At 48.2% G+C, this 13,528-nt stretch overlaps 1 protein-coding gene across 7 annotated transcripts in view; it reads left to right on the forward strand.

Annotated features, from left to right (window-relative positions):
* FAM3D (FAM3 metabolism regulating signaling molecule D) overlaps positions 1-13,528 on the forward strand; it is a 36,097-nt gene that overhangs the window by 10,503 nt on the left and 12,066 nt on the right. For 2 of the 7 annotated variants that reach the window (XM_035702501.2, XM_049097802.1), the window contains 4 exons: positions 950-1,000; positions 2,750-2,857; positions 5,342-5,368; positions 8,599-8,716. In XM_035702501.2, coding sequence (XP_035558394.2) covers positions 988-1,000; positions 2,750-2,857; positions 5,342-5,368; positions 8,599-8,716 — 266 coding nt within the window. In that variant the 5' untranslated portion in view covers positions 950-987. Of the gene's footprint in view, positions 1-3; positions 166-202; positions 384-949; positions 1,001-1,280; positions 1,858-2,749; positions 2,858-5,341; positions 5,369-8,598; positions 8,717-13,528 lie in introns of those variants that run through there. The other 5 variants (XM_035702503.2, XM_035702502.2, XM_025456380.3 and 2 more) reach the window with 5 other exon arrangements.

A 13,528-nucleotide genomic window follows, 5' to 3' on the forward strand; every position in this document is an offset into this window, starting at 1 on the left:
GGGAGGGGGGCAGGAAGAGTAGTGGGAGCAAGTCCCTGCAGTCAGAGCCCTTCCAGCTGGCTGCAGGGGTTCAGAGACTTGGAACAGTTACCACCAGCCCTGCCCTCCCCTCCCCTCCCCTAGGTTTCTAGAGACCTCCTGGGGGGTGAAGCTGTCAAATCACTGGTAACTGCCCAGTACCTGGGGGTGGCATAGGGGACAGGTGGGGCCGAGGGTAACCCTACCCCTGCCCAGGGTTCAAGAAGGGAGGAAACTCCAATTTCAACTCTCCTCTAAGACAAAAGGCACTGGCAGTGGGAGGCTGTGGGGATTGGGCAGTGGAGACCGGCATCCAAATTCTGACTTTGATCCTTACAAGCTGAATAACCCTGGGCTTAACCATGGTGAGACTTGGCTTACCTACCCCTAAAATGAGGGAGTGTGAAGATGAAAGGAGATAATTGCATATCTAGCACCTGCTACAAACTAATCTGTAATGTGAGCTTTCTCATTAGTCTTCATGTTGGCACTTCAGCAGAAATCACTTGAGCTTGTTTCCTGGTGGTTTTACTAGAGCTACCTAGCTCAATGTCTCTCAGCTGGCTGGAGGGATGGAAAGGTGAAGGGTAGAAGGATGGATGGATGGAAGGATGGATGGATGGTAGGATGGATGGAGATGGATGGATGGATGAGCCAATAGATCAATTCCAGGGACAGTGGCTGGAAAACTACATCTTCCTCTACCTGCCAACCTCTGCATTCAAAAAAGACATGTTGAAGTGAATATAAAATTCTAGAGACAAAAGTGAGGGAGAGGTGGAGGCAGAGGGTGAACAGCTGGCAGATGGTGAGGAACCGAACTGACAGGTCTGTGATCTCCCCAGTGAGAAGATCCATCCCTAATCGTCAGTCTAATTCATTTGTAGACCCCAGGTGCCAAGTTTCCAATTTGATTCCTTTCTCTCCACAGGCTAACACTGACCCCAAGCTGCTCCTCACCTGGACAAGATGAGAGTGTCAGGTAGGACCAGATTCTGAGGATTCAAGGTCTCAAAGATGAGGTCTGATATTGGTTTAGGAATCATTTTTCTATCTGCAATGCAGCCAGTCCCAGGACTCAGAGGTTGTTCGGCTATATGTGCTCTCAAATCGTCAGACCAGAATAACTCCAGGAGGAAACCTGTCCAGGGAGAGCCTGCAAGAGCGGGGAGAAAGACAACTTGCTGCCCCACAGCTGAAGGGCTGGAGAAGCTTTGGCATCATGGCCCCACCTGGCTGGGCTCACAGGGACTGACCCTGTTTTGGAAAAACCTGACGCTGGAAGGAAGTGAGGGACAAAATATTTGTCTCAAGGAGGGCTATTCCAGGATCCTCATGCCACAGAGCTGGGCACAAGGAGCAGGGTGCCTTTGCCTTCTCATCCAGGCTCTCATGCTGTACCCTGTTTGTACAGAAAGGGAAACTGAGGCACCCAGGAAGAAATGGACATAATTCACTTACATTTCCAAATAGCTGTGAGGAAGTTAAGAGCACAAGTTTCAGAGTTAGCACACTTTCCTGGGTGCCTGTGTCACTTACCACCAAGTGACCACCTCCCTGAGCCTGTTTCCTCATCCACAAACTGGTAATAATCAGCAGCATCCAACACAGACGTTTACTGCGAGGATGGACTGAGATGCTGTATGTGAAAGATGTTCACCTGGTGCCTCGAACAAAATGGCTGTGAACTCCGGGTGCCAACAGCCACACTGTGTCCCAGAAGATGAGGGACCCCCACAGACCTGAGCCCTGCCACCACAGGATCCAGGGGGCCTTCTCCACTCCCAGTAGTCAGAGACCAACACAAGACGTCAGAGCTGAATTCAGGGCCACAAGGAGGTCAGGAGCAGAGCTAGAGAACGTGTTCTGATGGCTGCTGGGCCACAAGCATCCCTGAGCTGGGAGGTGTAGTGAATCCCCCTCTGGCCTTCGAGGAAAGGGAGTGAGACAGGGAGCTCTGAGGATCTGTCCTGGTTGGGGGGGGGGGCTCCCCACAGATGCAGAAGCAGTCACGCTGGGAGGCCAGGGAAGCCACATGAGCAAGGCCAGCGAGTGTTCCTGTGGACAGGACTGTGTGGTTACAGCCCCAGCCCCAAGCCACCCTGGAGGCTGCCCACTAGTGACGACTATCACATCCCTCCCAACAAGCTGTGGGCTAGAAGCAAGGATGTTGAATCATGTCTACTCTGTGACCAAGACATCCCTGCCCAGAGAGACTGAGATTTTGCCCAAGGTCACACAGCGGCGCTGGCTGCCCAGAGCACTGGCCGCAGCCTTCTAGACTCCAATAGTGGGGCTCACCCCCTAGGACTGTCTACAGCAGAGTCTGCCTCTTGCTTTCCTGCCACACCTCTCAGGCTCCACCTCAGGGTGCTGGATAAAAGTGTAGATTCCCAGGCCTTACCCCTAAAGAATCTGTCTCTGGACGCCTAAGTTGAGCCCGGGAAAGAAATTTCTAACTTTTTGTCCCAGTGGACCCACTTTGGGAAACGTTGCCATGTAATCTTGCAGCATGATCTCACCATTTGATCATTGCATGGATTCACACATGGTGTCCGGTGGTCCCCTGAATTGGTCCAAGGTGTGGGCCTTAGTCTGGGGCTACAATATGGGGTCTCCTGGTGGGATCTCATGACATGATCTTATTGTGGGGATTTGGTAAGGACTCACAAATAGCCTTGCTATGTGGCCTTGTGACATGGCTTCATGACTCTGTCTCCTTGCTCTTCAGGTGTGCTTCGCCTCCTGGCCCTCATCTTTGCCCTGGTCACCACATGGATCTTTATTCACAGCTATGTCAGCTTAGACATGAAAACTATCCGTCTGCCCCGCTGGCTGGGTAAGTGGGGCTCACTGCTGAGGGTAGGGACTGTAGACCAGGATGGAGCCAAGGATATAGTCCTCCCTCCATCTGTGGGTGACCCATGAGATGGCCAGACATGGTAGGGTGTGGGCTGCCTTTGGGACATGGGGGTGGAGGCTGCCAGGAAGGCTGGAGCCCATGGGGGAACAGAGAAGTGTTCCAAGGCCCTAGCCAAAACATGTGCCTGTATCAAGGGCCATTTTGGAAATGTGATTCCAAAAAAAGGAAGGACGGAGGGAGGAAGAAAAGAAGGAAGGAAGGGAGGAGGGAAAGAAGGGGGCCAAGAGAAACAAAACTCAGCATTGAGGGGCATCCAATTGAAGCTGCTATTACCTCTTCCTGAAACACTCTTCACACAGATGTCCCTGTAGCCAGTTCTTCTCCAACTTCAGGTCTCTGCTCAAATGTGACCTCCTCAGAGAGGCCTTCCTCAACAACCCCAGCTGCAGCCATGCCCCCTCCTCCTACTTGAGACCCTCATGTTAGCCTATTTCCTTCAGAGCTTCACTGTCATCTGTCATCAGGATGTTTATTTGTCTACCTAGTTGTTGCTGATCACCATCTCCTAGAATGTAAGCTTCTTGAAGGCAAAGATTTTATCTTGTGTACATCCATTTCTCTAGCACCTGGTGCAGAGCAGATGCTCAGTAAAAATTTGATGAATGAAAGAAAAATGGATGGATGGATGATGGGTGGGTAAATGGATGGATGGATGGATGGATGTATAGGTGGGTGGATAGATTGATGATGGATGGATGGGTGGATTGGTGGATGATGGATGGATGGATGGGTAGATGGATGGATGAGTGGCTGACAGATGGGTGAATGGTGGATGAATGATGATGGATGGATGGACATGTAAATGGATGGATGGATGTGTGGAGGGGTGGGTGATGGATGAATGATGGATGGGTGGTAGATGGATAGATGAGTGGATGATGGATTGATGGATGGGTAGATGAAGGATGAATGATGAGTGGGTGGATGGATGCACAGATGGATGGATGGGTAGATGGATGAGTGGACAATGGATGAATGATGGATAGGTGGATAGATGGATGGATGGGTGGGTGATAGATGGGTAAATGAATGATATATGAGTGGATGATGGTTGAGTAATAGATACCAGTTACTTACATGAATAATCTCATATAATCTGCACAAATGGCCCCATGGTGTGGTTGTGGAATGGACTCATATGTGACCTTAGGGTGTGGTTTTATGTGTAGGCTAAAAAAAGAGAAGCTCAGGGAGCTTCAGAGGGATGAAGAAAGTTGCCCAAATTTCCCTTATAGATGTCAGCAGGCATGGGAACCCAAGTCTCCCAGTTCTAAATCCTTTCAAAGGAAGGAAAGAAAGGGAAGGGATTTATGCTTCTTCATTTGTCCTCCTTGGATCAGAGAATGACCCTCACTGACATAGTCAAACTAAGTAACCTCCAGTGGCCCAGGCTGGCTCACAGCTTCACAGCAGCAAGAAGCCAGTCACCCCACAGAGGGGTCCCTGAGATCCCTCACCTCATCCTTGTCATTCTTGTCAAGTATGGCTCACAGCCACGTCAGGATGAATTATATAGATGCATGGTAGCCACCATGACCCCAGCCCCAGGGCACTAATTTTATAGAGATGGACTTGGCTGCGCTGACAGCCTGGGAAGAACTGGGCCCATGTCAGTGTAGGAGGCTCAGAGAAGTGGAGCTCAGGGGTATCCTCTAGAAGAGAAAGCCCCAGCCTGAAATGAGAAAGAGAAGAGTTTGAAAGTACATCCCAGAACTCAGCTATCTGAAGTTTGATGAATCAACGCCTCCAACCAATAGTCATGGAGCCACTTTTCTGTGTTAGGTCCCAGGGACCCCAAAATGAGAAACATGTGGTCCCTGCTCATGGTCTGAGTCGGGGAGACAAACAGACTTAATTACAGAATAAACAAAAACGAAAGTGATGATCCAGTCTTGAGAAATGCTTACGGTGACAGGACATGGGAAAGTGGGAAAGTGGGAAAGTGGCCATCGAAAGCCATGAATGTTCAGCCACTGAAAGGGGTAATATTCATTTTCTTCAGAGGTTCCTAGCCTGGCTGCACATACCCCCCACCTTGTTATTTAATGCATTAATATAGAAACATATATTACTGTAGCACAAATTTATGTTTTAATATTTTATTATTATATTGATATATAGTTGGTTTCCATTCTAATCTATTTTATTTTATGCATTTAATAACATGCTCTGTTAGAGTAGAAAGTGCTGTGTGTGTGTGTGTGTGTGTGTGTGTGTGTGAAGGGGTGGCAGCAGCAAGTGAGGGAGGGCTCCCTGACAGGGTGGGAACTTTAGAGCTCACTGCAGCAACCCCCACAGGAGGAGAATGCTTGGCCAGGCCAATGCCACGCCCCAGGCTCCAGCCTCCAGCAGGGGGGCCCAAAGCATTTTCCCTCTAACCAGAGTCTGTCCTCTCTCCAGCAGGTTTCAGCAGCGCCAAGAAGATCCGTGAGTATCACCCCAGCCCTGTCTTTGCCTCAGGGTGAGATTTCCCAGGGTTGCTCCTCCTGGCCCTGCAGGCCCTAGAAAAATCCTAGTGTCCAGAATCCGCTCCACTCTCCCCTCCCATGGCCCAATGGGGCCTTCTGAAGCCCCCGGGCCCTGTAGCAGTAGGGGCCTCCTCTCAGCCATTCAGACTGATAGGGATGGCTCAACTGTCCATTCCTCAGCACCCCCACTCTGCAGTCTGGATTGCCTCCCTAGTCACAGCACCTGGCCCTGCACAGCCGCCTCCCCACTCTGACCCCCACTGAGTCTGAGCCCTGAAGCTGGGCGCTGTGCTTATGATCATCATGCAGTGACCCCAGGCTTCATTCACAGTACCTGTGCCAAAGTCCCAGGAGCCATGTGGGGCACTAGGTGTGCCCCCAGAGGAATACAGAAGGGGGTGCTGATTGTCTGTTGGGGTAGAAGTGCCAGATGTGCCAAGAGAGATGGGGCATAGTGTTCGGACTCAGAGGGCTACCCCTTCCAATGGGATGAGATGAGAGAAGGCATCTGGGAGAGACTGGCAAAGGTCTAGAGGCAGGAATGTGTGGGGGTGCAGGGGAGATGGTGGCTGGAGACTCATTCATGGAGAAGTGGGAATGCCGGACACTGCAGCCTTCTGAGCAGGGCTTCAGCAAAGACCCCAGCACCCAAAGTCTGGAGACGGTGGGAGGGAGGGACTGTTATGATGACTGCAACAGTAGAATAATGGAGGACCTACTATGTGCCAGACACTGTGTTCAGAGCTTTACAGGCATCTCATGCAATCCTCACCACAACCTTGTGTGGATGCCAGAATTATCCCCATTTTATAGATGAGCAAACTGAAGCTCAGAGAAGTGAAATCTCTTGGCCAAGGCAGCACCACTGTACCTGGTGGAACAGGAGTTAACGTCCAGTCGAGCCCAGAGCCCACCGTCTCAACACCTCCTTGCAAGAGGCAACATCTCCAAGTCCCCCCTTCTCCCACCCCAGCATAGTAGTGACTGAGGGGGACATGGTGGTTCCAGGAAAAGAATTTTGGCATGGGACCCCCAGTGCAGAGCAAAGGCCATATGCATCAACACCAACCATTGGCCCCACACCCTCAACTCCATTGACCTGAAGCCTCCTGAGTTGTATTCTGAAGTAGACGCAGAGTGTCACAGCATCTTGGTACCAAACAAACACTCTGATGTCACCTGCTGGGGGATGGCAACTCCAGGCCCCTGTGCCACCACCTGCCTTGGCTGCTCCCCTGGTGGACATGGCCAGCCAATCCCAGCACTTTCCCTCCAGGCCCGGAGGTAACCACTACGGCTTTATCATTAAGAGTCTAATAGCAGATGTGCTGACAGTTCAGAGACAAGCTGTTTGACGTCTCTAATCTAAACCAACTCCCTCATTTTACAGCTGGCAAAGGTAAAGGGAGAGAGATTTCTGGCACAGCACACCGCAGATCACTGAAGAGCAGCCCATATTTCCTGACTGCTCCCCCTCCAGTGTTCGGCTTCACACCCTCAGCAGCAGCACTAGGAGTTCCCAGGTGGCTTGGGCCTCAGGGTTTGAGGCAGCTGGTGGGGGCAACCCCCAAGCCCGAGCCCGGAGAGCAACTCCCCTGCCTCTTAGTGACTGAGACCCCTGGACATCATCCCCTTCATCCAGTAGCTCAACCGTGAAGGCTGGATGGTCAGAAAATCAATTCTGGAAAAGCCTGCTTAAGCCAGTCTGTTGACACCAGGTTTATCAGACTTAGCTGCAGTTGATTAGGCTCTGGGCAAACTCTAGGGTAGTGTCAGGGCCACAGCAATCCTTCCAGCATAGGTGGGAACCTCTGGTCTCAAGAGCAGACTGGCCTCCCTGTGAGGGGTCAGGGGACCAGAGGTTAGGGCCCAAGGCTCACAGGAGAGGAGGACCCTTCCTCAGCCTCATCCTCAGCCTGGTCTTCGGGCAGGTGCTGGGCCTCCTGAGAAATGTCCTCTCCAGAAGTTAGGGAAAGGGAGCCACAGGCCTAGACATCCACTCTCTCCTCAACAGCCCCTTGTGGGTGTCTCTGCTCCTGGCCCTGTGACAATGTCATGGTGACAATGTCATGGTCTGAGCTCTGATTATACCCGTCAGGTGGGTGTATTGAAACTCGGGGTGACACAGGGGCAGAGTGCCTAGGATAAGCATTCCACTCAGACCTCCAGGGCTGCCTAGTTGGCAAGGGTACCCTGATGTGAGCGGCGTCCACTCCTAGGAAGGAGCACCTTTACCTACTCAGAGGTGCCATGGGCTTGCCAAGTGTTGCTCCAGTGGGTTGTCTCTCCCCCTCCCCCAGGGCACTTTTCCCTAATGCACTCCCTAGAGGCTGGCAAGGACCCTGAAGATCCTAATCACCCTGACCACGTTGTTTCTCCCAGGTTGGAGCTCATCCATGCCCAAAGCTCCGTGTGTTCATCAGTGAATATTTACTGAGGGCCCACTATGTGCCAGGCACAGCAGTTACCGGCACGATTTAATAAGATAATAAATGCAAAGTGCTTGCCACAGTGCCTAGCACACAGCAAGCCCTGGGCGTGTGCCAGCGCCCCGTAGGCAGCCTGTGGGTTTGCTCCCAGAAACGCACTGCAGTAGCTCAGCCATGTGCGTGGCTCGGGGTGGAGGAGAGAGGCTGCCGGCCCAGCTTTCCCTTTGCAGGTGAACTTTCTCGAAGTCCTAAGTCCATGTTTACCCAATCCTCCCGACTGGTAGTTTCCAATCAGGTGGTAGTAAAAAAAAAAAAAAAAAAAAAAAAAAGGCATTAATGTAAATTAGAACCTGCCAGGCTGAAAGCACAGGTGACAGATATCCCAGCTCAGCATCCGTTGAGGGCTGAGTAGCTGGGCAGCTGGGGACGTGGCGGGGGGGATCCTATATACCTCTCCCACCTTTCACAGGCCTCCCCACTTTGCCCAGCAAGTACCACGTGGAGAGGACACGGGTCTTAATCAGAGGCACAGAGAGCCAGGCCCTGAGCTGGGGCTAGAGGCATCGGGAAACCCTGAAAAGACGTCTCTGGGGGGATGGCCGGAGGCACCCTGCGAGCTCAGAGGGCAGGTCCCTGGACCCCGCGGTGGGCCCAGGAGCCCTGGACGAGGCCTCTGCGCCGCTCGCCACCCCTTCCCTCCCTCCCTCCTCCGGGGCCTGTTCCCCAGCTGCGCCCCTGAGGTTGGCTGTCCCCCCCACAGGGGTCGTGAAGACCAAGTGCGGCCTCAGCAAGCCCTGCCCAAACGACTTCTTCGCCTTTAAAATCAGCAGCGGAGCCGCTAACGTGGTGGGCCCCACCGTGTGCTTCGAAAATCTTGTGTAAGTTTCTTGCGTCTCATTTCTCCTCGTTGGTTCATTGGCAGAGTCCGAGGCTGCAAGGGCGGGCCCTGGAACCAGCCCACACCTCCACTCGCTTCCTTTTACTCTGGGGGGATGAATCACAGATAACAATAATCCTTTTTTTTTAAAGATTTTACTAATTTATTCCTGAGACAGAGGCAGAGACACAGGCAGAGGGAGAAGCAGGCTCCATGCAGGGAGCCCGATGTGGGACTCGATCCTGGGTCTCCAGGATCACGCCCTGGGCCAAAGGCAGACGGTCAACCACTGAGCCACCGAGGGATCCCCACAGATAACAATAATCCTAAGAGCTTCCGCATCTCACAGCTCCTGCTAAACGCTCTAGAACCTTCCTCTCATTCATTCCCCCAGCCCTCCCAGAGGTGGGGCCGCAATGATCCCCTCTGTAAAGATGAGGAAGTTGAGGCTCAGCATTACCCAGCTGACTGATGGAGAGTCAGGATTTCAGCTCCGGTCTGTCGGACAGCCAGGCTGCTGGGCTTCCTATAAGGAGGAATGCCTTTGGGGACGGTTCAAAATCAAGATCCAGGCGTCAAAGTTCAGATGCAGCAGGTGCCAGGGCCTCCACCCAGGTGCAAGAGAAAGCACCATTATCCAAACCAGGTAGTAAAGGCCCTGGGACCGTAAGTTGATCCTACAAAAGAAGCCAGAGGCAGGTGTTTTGTTTATTTATTTTTACTTCTTTCTTTAAATTCAATTTAATTAACATATACTGGGGGATCCCTGGGTGGCTCAGTGGTTTGGCGCCTGCCTTTGGCCCAGGGCGTGATCCTGGAGTCCCGGGATCAAGTCCCACATCAGGCTCCCTGCATGGAGCCTGCTTCTCCCTCTGCCTGCGTCTCTGCCCCTCTCTCTCTCTCTCTCTCTCTCTCTCTCTCTATCATGAATAAATAAATCTTTAAAAAATAATAATAATAATAATTAACATATACTGTAGTATTAGTTTCAGAGGTAGAATTTAGAGATTTCTTCGCATCCTCACCAACATCTGTCATTTCCAGACTTTTTCATTTTAGCCATTCTGACTGGTGTGAGGTGGTATATCAATGAGATTTTGATTTGTACTTCCCTGATGCCGAGTGATGTTGAGCATCTTTTCACGTGTCTGTTGGCCATTTGTATGTCTTCTTTGGAGAAATGGCTGTTCATGTCTTCTGCCCATTTCTTGACTGGATTTTTTTTTTGTTCTTTGGGTGTTAAGTTCTTTATAGGTTTTGGATGCTAAAATCTGATGAGACATTTGCAGAGATCTTCTTCTGTTCTGTAGATTGTCTTTTGGTTTTATCAACTGTTTCCTTTGCTGTGCAAAAGCTTTTTATCTTGATCAAGTCTCAACAGTTCACTTTTGCCTTTGTTTTCCTTGCCTTTGGAGACCTGTCTAGCAAGAAGTTGCTGCATTCGAGGTCACAGTGGTTGCTGCCCGTGTTCTTCTCTAGGAATTTGATGGGCTCCTGTCTTATGTTTAGGTCTTTCATCCATTTTGAGTCTTTGTGTGTGGTATAAGAAAATGATCCAGTGTTATTCTTCGGCTTGTGGCTGTCCAATTTTCCCAACACCATTTGTGGTAGAGACTTTTTTCCACTGGATATTCTTCCCTACTTTGTTGAAGATTAGTTGATCATAGACTGAGCGGCCATTTCTGGCTTGTCTATTCTGTTCTATTGATCTTTGGTCTGTTTTTGTGCCAGTATCATACCGTCTTGATGATTACAGCTTTGTAATATAACTTGAAGTCTAGAATTGTGATGTCACTAGCTTTGGTTGTCTTTTTCAATATTCCTTTGGCTATTTGGGGTCTTTTCTGATTCCATACAAATTTTAGGATTATTTGTTCCAGCTCTGAAAAAATATTGATGGTATTTTAATAGGGATTGTATTGAATGCGTAGGTTGCTTTGGATAACACTGTCATTTTAACAATATTTGTTCTTGCAATCCATGAGCATGGAATATTTTTCCATTTCTTTGTATCTTCCTCAATTTCTTTCATGAGTGCTCTATAGTTTTCAGAGTACAGATCCTTTGCCTTTTTGGTTAGGTTTATTCCTAGGTATCTTATGGTTTTTGGTGTAATTGTAAATGAGATCGACTCCTTGATTTTTTTTTTTTTTCTTTCATCTTATTACTAGTGGGTAGAAATGCAACTGATTTCTGAGCCTTGATTTTATATCCTGCCATTTTGCTGAATTCCTATATCAGTTCTAGCAATTTTGGGGTTGTCTTTTGGGTTTTCCGTTTGTGAAGAACGAGTTTGACTACTTCTTTGCCAGTTCAGATGCCTTTTATTTCTTTTTGTTGTCTCATTGTTGAGGCTAGGACTTCCAGTACCATATTGAACAACAGTGGTGAGAGTGGACATCCCTGTTATGTTCCTGACCTTAGGGGGAAAGCTCTCAGTTTTTCCCCCATTGAGAATGCTATTTACTGTGGGCTTTTCACATATGGCTTTTATGATACTGAGATATGTTCCCTCTATCCCTACACTGTGGAGAGTTTTAATCAAGAAAGGATGCTGTACTTTGTCAAATGCTTTTTCTGAATCTATTGAGAGGATCATATGGTTCTTGTCCTCATATTAATGTGACCTATGACATCGATTGATTTATAGATGTTGAACCACCCTGGCAACCCAGGAATAAAGCCCACTTGGTCATGGTGATTTAATCCTTTTAATGTACTGTTCGATCCTATTGGTTAATATCTTGGTGGGAATTTTTGCATCCATGTTCATCGGGGATATTGGTCTATAATTCTCCTTTTCAGTGGGGTCTTTGCCTGGTTTGGGGAACAGGGTAATGCTGGCCTCATATAAAGAGTTTGGAAGTTTTCCTTCCATTTCTATTTTATTTTTTTATTTTTATTTTTTTTAATATTTTTTTCTTTATTTATGATAGTCACACAGAGAGCGAGAGAGAGAGGCAGAGACACAGGCAGAGGGAGAAGCAGGCTCCATGCACTGGGAGCCCGACGTGGGATTCGATCCCGGGTCTCCAGGATCACGCCCTGAGCCAAAGGCAGGCGCCAAACCACTGCGCCACCCAGGGATCCCCATTTCTATTTTTTAAAACAGCATCAATTCTCCTTTAAATATTTGGTAGAATTCCCCTGGGAAGCCATCCAGCCCTGGACTCTTAGTTGCAGGGAGGTTTTTGATTACTGATTCAATTTCTTTGCTCATTATGCGTCTGTTCAGGTTTTCTATTTTTTCCTATTTCAGTTTTGGTAGTTTATATGTTTCTAGGAATGTATCCATTTCTTACAGATTGCCTAATTCATTGGCATAGAGTTGCTCATAATATATCCTTATAATTGTTTGTATTTCTTCTGTGTTGGTCATGATCTCTCTTTCATTCATGATTGTATTTATTTGGGTCCTTTATATTTTCTTTTTTATAAGTCTGGCCAGGGTTTATCAATCTTATTCTTTCAAAGAACCAGGTCTCAGTTTCGTTGATCTGTTCTACTGTTCTTTTGGTTTCTCTTTCATTGATTTCTGTTCTAATCTTTATTAATTCTCTTTTGCTTACTTTAGGCTTTATTTGCTGTTCTTTCTCCTGCTCCTTTAGGTGTACGGTTAGGTTGTGTACTTGAGACTTTCTTGTTTCTTGAAAAAGGCTTGTATTGCCGTACACTTCCCTCTTAGGACTGCCTTTGTTGCATCCCCAAGGTTTTGAACAGTTGTGTTTTCATTTTCATTTGTTTCCATGAATTTTTTTAATTCTTTAACTTCTGGTTGGCCCAATTTTTCTTTAGTAGGCTGCTCTTTAATTTCCATGTATTTGTGTTCTGTCCAAATTTCCTCTTGTGATTGAGTTCCAGTTTTAAAGCACTGTAGTCTAAAAATATGCAGGGAATGATACCAATCTTTTGGTACCAGTTGAGACCTGATTTGTGACCCAGTATGTGATCTATTCTGGAAAACGTTCCATGTGTACTCGAGAAGAATGTATATTCTGTTGCTTTCAGATGGAATGCTCTGTATGTGTCTGTGAAGTCCATCTGATCCAGTGTGTCATTTAAAGCCCTTGTTTCGAACGTGAGAGACTCCTAACTCTGGGAAATGAACAAGGGGTAGTGGAAGGGGAGGTGGGCAGGGGGATGGGATGATTGGGTGATGGGCACTGAGGGGGCACTTGATGGGATGAGCACTGGGTGTTATGCTCTATGTTGGCAAATCAAACTCCAATAAAAAAATATACAAAAAATATACAAAAAAATAAATTAAAAGTTGGGCTAGTAGGTTGTTTCAAAATTAAATAAAAATAAAGCTCTTGTTTCCTTGTTGATCTTCTGCTAAGATTATCTGTCCATTGCAGTGAGTGGGGTGTTAAAGTCCCCTACTATTATTATATTATTATCAGTATGTTTCCTTAATTCTGTTATTACTTGATTTATATAATTGGCTGCTTCCATGTTAGGGGCGTAAATATTTACAATTGTTAGATCCTCTTGTTGGATAGACCCTTCAATTGTGATACGGTGTCCTTCTCCATTTCTTATTACAGTCTTTGGTTTACAATCTAATTTCTGATATAAGGATTGCTAACCCAGCTTTCTTTTGATGTCCATTAGCATGATAAATGGTTCTCCACCGCCACCACCCACTTTCTTTTTTTAAAAGATTTTATTTATTTATTTATCCATGAGAGACATAGAGGCAGAGACAAAGGCAGAGGGAGAGGAAGGCTCTCAGCAGGGAGCCTGATGCAGGACTCGATCCCAGGACTCCGGGATCATGACCTGAGCCAAAGGTAGACACTCAACCGCTGAG

The sequence above is a fragment of the Canis lupus genome, chromosome 20 (assembly GCF_003254725.2).
Source record: "Canis lupus dingo isolate Sandy chromosome 20, ASM325472v2, whole genome shotgun sequence".
Lineage (NCBI taxonomy): Eukaryota > Metazoa > Chordata > Mammalia > Carnivora > Canidae > Canis > Canis lupus.